Raw genomic sequence first — 9,404 nt, forward strand, 5'->3', positions numbered from 1 at the left:
TTATCATAGTATATTTTTTCATATTTCTATTCCAAATTTTCAGTGTTTTATGTATGACTCATGGCTTTTGCAGTTCTTGCTTTTTATTGCACCAAGTTAAGTCACATTCGACAGCCTACTTGACAACAGCTGTTTCTGATTCTGACATAGTGTGTAATTCATGACATAAATAAGTAGGTTTCAGTTCATAACAAATATTCACATCATGGAACTATGGTTGATACCATGGTATAGAAACAGAAAATATAATGAAAATGATTAATTTTTAATACATGCACAAAAAGACAACAGCAAGAGAAAAGACTAGGTCACAAGGGGTCTTACATAATCTTATATATTTCATTATTAGGCCTATACATCCTCATACAAAACACAAACCCATTAAAGTATATTTTCTTCATTTCTCTACAGTAATACAAAAATTCTCAATCTCAAAAAATTGTTTATTTTTTAGTCTCTCCTTTGATATCTGCAACTACTGATTATCTTTTTTTTTTATCACAGATCAATCTGCCAATTATTTTGCGAATTAATCAGTTAATATTAAAAAAACATCACAATATCTTCAAACCCGAATGACGTATTAATTATGTCCCATCCAGCAACCCAAAACTGAATGATATTCGGCTAACTCCCACATAATACGAAGAAAAGCTGCAAATTCTCATATTTTGGAATTGGAACTGGGTCACGTTTGGCACATTTCTTGAAGAAATACTTACAGAAATTAATCAAATGTCAACATAATTGGCGATTATGCCGAGTGACTGTTCAATTAATCGACTACTTTTAGCTCTCGATATCTTGCAGAGACTTGTGGTACTTGAAAATAAATACAAAGTGAGAGCTCTTTCTTTTCTCTCCCTTCCACCTATCACCCCTCCAACTGAAGAAAAACATGGATCCTGACTAGAGCATGATGGTATGTGTAGTTTTACCTTCAACTGTTGCTAAAGTGCATACCTTATTTTTCTGAGATCACATCGGAATATCGCAACATAACATTTGTTTTGTTTCACCTCGTTTCTGATTTATTCGGCACATATTGTCAGTGCGTCCACTAAAGCCGCTTTTAGGTCTGGGAACTACATTTGCAGAAAAGAATTTTGGACGCGTAGGATTGTGGCGCTTGTAGGAAATAACGATATACGGTAGAAAACTACAACTCCCAGTGTACATCACAGTGCCTGGCTTTATTACACTGTTCATGGCGTCTGGTGGAGGGCTAAAGACAGGTCGCCTTCCGACAAACAGATAGGCCGTTGACTTTAACGGTAAGTGTCGTCGGTTTTCAGCTTTTCCGTCCAGAATTTAAAGGTTTAGATTGTATATAGCTAAAATGTCAAGGTAGTTAGATGTGTGTCGCATATTAGATGTGTGTCCTAGATACACAACCTCCTACTGGTGGCCATAACACACTGAAGCTACAGTAACTTAACAAGTTTAGCTAGTCGCATTGTCGGTAAAGCCTAATATTGTTATCAAGCGTTAGCATAAATGCTACTGTAGAGGTCAGCTTTTAGCGTGTTTTTGTTAGCGCTTCTCGTGTTGCAGCGGTGTGTAAATGTACTGCTTGTCTGCAGGTTGTGTGTTGACTGCCTCAGTGTGACACCATGGAGGTGGAGATTGTTACGGTGGAGGATGAGAGGCGTCTGACCCAGCTGAGGTTCGATGCCGCCGTCAAAGTGATCAAGAGTTTACCCCCTGATGGTGAGTAGCCACACTGGTCTGCAGCCTGCGTCCAGGCCAGTTTAACCAGTTCGCCGCAGGACATTGACAGGGTTCAAACAGATGACAGGTATGAGACTTAGGTGCAGTGGAGCAGCTTGGTCTGACTCGGATCTTGTGCGATTTAAAGGGCATAATCCACTTTACTAGCAGTGTACAAACACTATCACAACAGTCACTTATGGAGGTCTGTGTTTTCTCAGCCCTTACAGACATGTAAGAGATAGGAAACCGCTAGAAAAGTACTTAGCTAGCAGCTGTTGCAAGTTTTTAGAAAAAAATGTTTTTTGTAATCGCAGTTTTATTTCCCTCAGGTCCCTTTCAGCCGTCCAATGATATGATGCTCAAGTTCTACAGTTACTATAAGCAAGCCACTGTAGGAGCATGCAGTATACCCCGGCCTGGCTTCTGGGATGCAGTTGGCAAAGCAAAATGGTAATGTCAAAAGAAAATGTGCATGTTTAATGTATTCAATTATGTTATCCATCCTCTGTGATTCTTATATTTATCAGTTTGAAGAATCATTTCCTTCACTGGTGAGCCGATGAGGACAAGTCACATGAATGCCACAGTCCTCATGGCGAATAATAAAATTTATTTCTGGATGAGCCATTGAAACACTGTTTGACTTGTGGATGTTGCTCAACATGTTGCTTTTTACCTACTTTGACCTCACTGTGATAAACAAGAGCGAGTAAAAGTCCTCACGACTCTGCTGCATCTGTCTAGTCTCAAGGTGTGTAAGGTAATCTTTGGACTCCTCTTGGAATGTAACCTCTTACCCACTAGGCTGGACAGTGTCTCATGTTCCCATTAGACTGCTGGAGCATTCTGTAAGTTTAGCAGTACATTGTCAGAACACTTAGTCTGGGAATAGCTCTGCTTACTAATGAATGGTTAAGTTCCTGTTGGCCTTTGACCCACTGCTCCCACAAAGGACACAATGACCTCAAATAGCCTTATTGACAGAGTTGACAATTGGCACAGATGTGTTCAAAACCAATCTTGATTATTTAGGCTTTTTTCAGTGAGCAGGGGTTTGCTTTTTATGGGTTAAAGTGATATAATAATACAGTTTTTGTTTGATTTATTTATTCAGGGATGCATGGAATTCTCTTGGAGATATGCCAAAAGAAGAAGCAATGGCTGCTTATGTTGATGAAATGAAGCTGGTATGTTTTGTTCATTAAGGTTATAGAAGATATATAAGTTTTATTTTATATATAAGAATACTAGCAATTTGATTTTTAACTGTTTGGATTTGAGTTAAGCATCTCTCTCATATTTTGCTGTACTTGATGCGTAGATCCTGGAGGGGATGCCCATGACAGATGAGGTGGAGGAGCTCTTACGCGTCCTCGGCCCGTTCTATGAGCTCATTGAGGAGAAGAAAAAGATCTCTGAGATATCAGACCTGAGCACAGGTGGGTCATATTCACCAGTTGCAGCTCTTTGACTTTGTTTGTGACGTCAAAAGCACCACACGGAGCTTAACCTTTTTATGATTTGCTTCCTGTCCGATGCTCAGCCCGTTTGACAATGTTTGCTAGGCAACTGGAAGGCAAGTACATAACTGTGTAAATTTTTGATTCTGGTGGCATAGTTTAGTATTTGTCTGGTGTTGTTGCTTAGATGCTTGTAGTGTTTGTTAGCGGTCATGACACGCATGCTGAATTAGTGGTACAGAACATGTTCGAGGTTTATTTTGCTATCAGAAATACACACTTTTATACACAGATAAATCTGATCTTTTTCTGTTTTGAGTTAGTGAAACTTAGATCCTCTCATCCTCGTGTAAACAAATTACTATTATCCTTATTTATCAAAGAAAACATATTTGTGATAGTGCAAATTCTTTTTGTTGTGCAGGCTTTGGTTCAATGCTGAATACAGTACCGTCAAAGAGTGTCACCAAGAGCATCATCAGAACGATGGAGATGAACGGCACTCTGGAGACCCGTCCTGCTAGGCTCAAGTCAAAGGAAGTGAAGGAAAGGCCAGAGGAAGAGGAGGAGGAGGAGGAGAATGAGGAGGAGGAGGAAGAAGAAGAAGAAGTGATAAGGGAGGTCAGAAAAGGTAACAAGCTTATAAAAACTGTGCCAGATTATATTGTTAGAAAAAACACATTTACTTGACAGGATCTTTGTTGGTATTTTACTTCAGACAAGAAATCATCAGCTTCACAGCCAAAGACGAGTTCAGCCAGGAGACACAGAGCCAACGGTAAAGTGGCTAACGGGGTCACACATCTGACCAATGGGAGTCATTCCAGGGCTGCCCTGAACAGCGAGGACTCCCAGGAGCCTCTGCTCAACGGCCACCACGCAGGTAAGGAACACTGGCTTTCATGAATCCACGCTTTGCATGACATTTTTTCAAAATGGTCACAGAGGACTCTGCACCCGCTGCCGGTGCTCCTGTATCAGTGCACCATGTGATCAGATTATCTGCTAAGCTTCATTCCTGGTTTAATCCTGATTCAACCATGTAAAGCACTTTGTAACTTTGTCTTGAAAAGAGCTGTAGAAATAACACTCATTAATATTATTGTTATTATTATTGTGGCTGTGGCAGACACTGAATCTTAGCACTTTACACATCAGCTGCTCCCGGGACACTTTTATGGCCTGAAGCAATGGCTGTGTTGAAATGGCACATAAAACCCCCAAATCAAGCAAACGCTGCCTTCCGCCACGTCGCTCTATTACAACCCCAATTCCAAAGAAGATGTGACTTTGTGAAAAACGTAAATATAAACAGAATGCAATCATTTGGAAATTAACTGTGTTAACAGACAACAGTGTTACGCGTTCCTGAGCTCATTTAGTAGCATCCCCTATACAGTCATGCTTCACAGAGGGGTAAACCTTGCACCATCCTTGCTTGTGAGCCTTTCGAGGATGCCCCTTTGACGCCCAATCATGACACTATCACCTGTTACCAATCAACCTGAATGATCCAAACAGGTGTTTTTGGAGTGTTCCACATCTTTCCCAGTCTTTTGTTGCTCCCCTCTCAACTTGTTTGAAACGTGTTGCTGCATCAAATTCAGCATAAGCAGATGTTTTATTTATTTATTTATATTTATTTTACTTTTTTGGAGTCACATTCCATTGCAGCACCAGTCTGAGTCTTTGTTCCCTTTCTATGCCCTTTGTAATGATCTCAGATCCCAGAGTCGATGTGTCTGGTCCCAGTCACCTGGCCAGTGATTCAGACAGCGAAGTCTACTGTGATTCTGTGGACCAGTTCGGCCAGGAAGAGGCAAGAACCACTTAAAACCTCCTTCTTTAGTACAGCGGTTGTAGCTCTTGGTCCACGATTGATTCATTTTAACGTGCTTCTTCTCCAGAGTTCAGAGCATAACCGCTCTCTGGATGACATGGATGAAGAGGAAAACCACGTTCTGCCCCCATTAGACGGGCCACAGGTAACGCGCGAGCCCCAGGGGGACGTCAATGGTCCATCTCAGGTCGTCAGGTGTGGAGGGGAAGATGGAGAGAACGGTGGAGCGATTACGCAGAGACAGAGACTGAAGCCAGAAATGCCGGACAGCTCTTTGGTCAGAAGAGGAAGAGGTAGGGCTGTCCTAGTATTTACACTCCAGAACCAAGGTTTGATTGTGTTTTTGTGGTCTGAAGAGAGCAACCGTGTATTTCTGCTTTTTGGGAATTGTGTTTGATATTGTGTAGTATTTTAAAAGTAACAAGAAAACCTGAGTTAAATGACTGCAGAGCTTAATATCATTCCCAAACAGGGGAGGCAACTGCACTCATGCTATTTTTGAGACATTTATGCCTTTTAGTCTTCCAAACAAAATCTGTATCTGGCTGTAAACCACTTTACACTTACAATGGAAATCTGATATTTCAGCCTTGGCCGACTTTTCAGTGCCAACAATCTATTCTTCCACCTGAGCTTTCAGTGTTGCAGGAAGTGATTGACTTGTTGATCAGGATTCTTGCAGTAGAAATTAGTGGTTGTGCTTTGTGTGCCGTGTTGTACTACACTGTCAAATTACACATTGATTTCATGGATTTGTTGAAATTATTTTGCAACTTCTTTGAGAATCAGTTAATCATTTGTCATGTTCAAAGCAACAATGGCAAATCATGTCTTATTTCAGCCTCTCAGATGTGAAGATTTTCTGCTCTGTCATATTTGATGGTAAAGTTTGGGTTAATCAGATGAAACAAAGAATTCAAATACACCACCCTTGGCTCTTGGAAATCCTAATGGACAATTTTCCAGTTATAATGGTAAAAAGATTAAAGATAACACAGACAAATCAGGTCATTTCTAATTATTTAAAACATTTTAAGATCAATATAATCATCAGCTGCAGCCGTACTGTCAAATGTACATTATTTAACTTGCCACTGACACACAAGCATATTCTTTTGATGTAGGCTTTATATTAACTTGTTAAAATCTAAGTAAGTTCTGTGTTTTTAGGCTCCAGGTCTCCAGGCCCCGGCTCTGGATCTCTGGTGCCCACGCACAGTGCTGGAGATGGGGAAGGGGGCCGCTGGGGAGGAGCAGTGACACCTGGAGGGAGCCTGAACGAGCAGATCGTTGTAGCATTGGCCAGGCTGCAGGAGGACATGCAGAGCGTCCTGGAGAGGCTGCACACCCTGGAGGCTCTCACAGCCAGCCAGGTCAGACCAGTCTGTCCTCTCGTTCCAAACGTTCAGAAAGAAGAGAAACACGAAGGGAATTATGGTCCTAAAAACAGCATGTTTGCTACACGATGAAAACAGAGATCCAGCTGGTTGTGTTCCAGTGCAGATACCTGATAATAAACACCTGTAGCAACTTAAACTGTAGGATTAAACTGTATGTGGCCATGTTTGGGGCCAGTATTCATACAATTACTCATTGATTTTGGAAACATTGTGCATTTATTTAGCTTTAAAAAACGTTTGACAGTGGATTTCAACTGAAGAACACAAGAAAATAAATGTCTTTTAATACATAATATGATATATAATTAGGCTAAAGCCTTGTTTAATATATAATGTGAATTATAATGCTGTTTTTATTTGGTGTATAGAACATGTGAAAGGATTGCTGAAATGTGACTCTCGTCCTTTTTGGCCACTCCAGCCACCAGTGCAGCACAGTTGGATGCACATCAAAATCCAACTGGCGGAAGTGCTGAAGAGTTAGCATACAGTACAGACGCAGTCCACTGCAGATGTGTGGAAAAAAGTCATTTATAGCATTTAAAGAGCTGAAAATTGACCAATGTCTAAAAAAAAAAGGCTGTGATCATAATGGCATAAGTTAATCATAAATATGCTTCTTGTTGTTTTTATACAATTTATAAAATATTAGATAATTTCTACCAAAACAAATCTCACATTATGTAAAATTTGTAACTTTAATATATTTTTGAATCTATGTGACATGATCAGAATCTAACTGGTCTACAGACTGTGACTAACACTGGTTTGACAGTGAACTGTGTAAAAATTAACATGGATCCTAGATGAGGCTTTGAAGGACAGAAGATAAGAGCTTTGCACTTTGTACTTTTCACTGAAACATTCATGTGTTGATGGTGTTTGCTTTTTCCTTTGACAAAAGCTAATGGACTTTTTATGAATTTCTTGCTCTCTGCAGGCAAGATCAATGTCTCTGTCTCCAACTTATGCATCACCCCCAGTGAATAAGAGGAGTCAGGTAAACGGTTAAACTACAATGAGTAAACATATCTTCACCCCTATAATGAGCCAAAGTTTCATTAAAAAAATGCTGATTATTACTGCTGTAATTAATTACTTTTTTTAATTCCCTAGAAGCCGTCCTGGTGGCCTTTTGACATTTCTCCAACCAGCTTGGCCTTTGCAGTTATATGGCCATTTGTGGTACAGTGGCTTATTCGCCTATACCTGCAGAGGAGGAGAAGGTATTATTTGACACCAAAATATCAATTATCTGCACTCATTTTCATGCAACACATAATTTCACTCCTTCATTTTCTCCTTCTTTCATAGAAGAATCAACTGAACCTGCCCTCACCCGAACACCCATAGGCATAGACGACGAAGGAGAGTCCTCTAAATGTCTTCGGTTTGGGTTGCTAATGGCTGTAACTCCCCCCTGCTTCAACCCACAGCCCAGTAATTTGCTTTTGCACTATGAAGAAGGCACTTAGAGTAATGAGTAAGAGGATGATATCTCTCAAGTGTGCTGTACTGCGGATGTGGAATCAAATAGAAACATGAATGTATGGGCTCGTGGCCTGTTTTGACACCACTGTACTGGAATCTTTTTCTCTGTAAGAGGTTGGTTTGTGTTTGGAGGGGGAACTGTTGGGATGTCGTCAGCCTGTTTATAAACCAACTACAAGAGCTTCTCGATTATTTCCATAACTAGGACTTTGTTGCACAAGAAATGGGCCCTATACTTTGTTTTGAGCAAAATGCTTAATTTCCACAATTCCCTTTCATTAGTCGCCCAGGCAATGCTGCTATAATAAAATATTGTTATAACTGTAATAGTTTAGAAGGGAGGATTGAATGTAATAATATATTCTTGTGTGAGATTCCTTTAAATTCTGAGAATAAGTTAATATTTATTGCTTTTAGTAACAGTCACAATGAAGGCATCGCAGGCCAGATTTCAGCTGTTCCAGTGAGGTTTATGTTTTAAGTGACTGCTAAATGTTGTGTAGGTTATACGAGGTTTTCATCACACGTCCTACCACATATCAGTCTCAGTGCTTTACGTCAAAGTGGTCTGACTCTTCACTTCGTTGTTTTTCAAATAGAAGTGCCTCAACATCATAAGGTACATTCATACCCTAGACGGCATTATGATTTCTTATATTCACATATGGTAGCATAACCGTTCCAGTGCTGGACCAAATAATCATCAGTCAAACTACCGAGTGAGCCATGTGATGGTCAGCAGTCTGATTATTAATGCATAACTCTTGTCGCTGTCTGTGTTGTTTACGCGGTCACGGTTTTCTATATTGTATAATTTTAATGTGATGTAATGTTTGTATGAATATTGTGGAAAGATTTTGTGTGACTGACAGTAATCCTGATTTGTTTGCAAAGGAGTGAGATCTATACAAATTGTATAAAATAGCTGTACAGTTCAGATTAAAATGCAGTATTTTAATTGCATTCCCATGAATTATTAATATAGAATACTATATCGTATTTACAGAGGTTTGCATCTGCAATAGCACTAACGTTTCCAGAGCCTTTATGTTTTAATGAAAAAGTAACAAGTTCACCTTTCTACTGAAACGTACCAAGGCTTTCTCACCCTCTCTGCCTGTGGATGGAGTGGTGTCTGCATGTGATAATCTAAGCCTCAAATAAAGTTTTCATAAAGCATTACAATTTCTCCAGATCATTTCAAATAAAATGTTTCACATTATTCACTTGCTTTCAGAGATTGCTAGCACAGTGACATCAGTATGGTAAATAGGCTAACAGAACACGTGGTAGCTAGCAGATGGTTAGCGCTGAGCTGGGATGCAGCATTCGGATAGTAGGACCACACATAACCCTCATGAAACCACAAATTCTTTATATATTTTGATGTGTGTACGAATGATTAAAAAAAGACTTTCAAACTGAGCCAGGCTAATTGTTTACTGTCTTTCGCTAAGCTGGCTTGCTAGCTACCTAGCTAGCTAGCTGGTTGATAGCTGT

At 39.9% G+C, this 9,404-nt stretch overlaps 1 protein-coding gene across 1 annotated transcript; it reads left to right on the plus strand.

Annotated features, from left to right (window-relative positions):
- Positions 1–1,181: 1,181 nt before the first annotated feature.
- On the plus strand, positions 1,182–9,329 carry acbd5a (acyl-CoA binding domain containing 5a). The gene is made up of 13 exons (XM_041961299.1): positions 1,182–1,274; positions 1,584–1,710; positions 2,043–2,163; positions 2,828–2,900; positions 3,035–3,152; positions 3,598–3,804; positions 3,892–4,056; positions 4,898–4,992; positions 5,081–5,306; positions 6,184–6,386; positions 7,354–7,413; positions 7,530–7,639; positions 7,728–9,329. Exons 2-13 carry the CDS (start codon positions 1,614–1,616, stop codon positions 7,738–7,740), a joined length of 1,488 nt encoding a protein of 495 aa, XP_041817233.1. The 5' UTR covers positions 1,182–1,274; positions 1,584–1,613; the 3' UTR covers positions 7,741–9,329.
- The last annotated feature ends 75 nt before the right edge of the window (positions 9,330–9,404 follow it).

This window comes from Chelmon rostratus, chromosome 20 (genome assembly GCF_017976325.1).
Source record: "Chelmon rostratus isolate fCheRos1 chromosome 20, fCheRos1.pri, whole genome shotgun sequence".
Lineage (NCBI taxonomy): Eukaryota > Metazoa > Chordata > Actinopteri > Chaetodontiformes > Chaetodontidae > Chelmon > Chelmon rostratus.

Excerpts from the sequence above, each read along its gene's own strand:
- acbd5a (XM_041961299.1), top strand. The coding sequence starts at position 1,614 with ATGGAGGTGGAGATTGTTACGGTGGAGGATGAGAGGCGTCTGACCCAG. Across the intron at positions 2,164-2,827 it reads GCAGTTGGCAAAGCAAAATG|GGATGCATGGAATTCTCTTG; the intron begins GTAATGTCAAAA and ends TTATTTATTCAG. Across the intron at positions 6,387-7,353 it reads AGGCTCTCACAGCCAGCCAG|GCAAGATCAATGTCTCTGTC; the intron begins GTCAGACCAGTC and ends TGCTCTCTGCAG.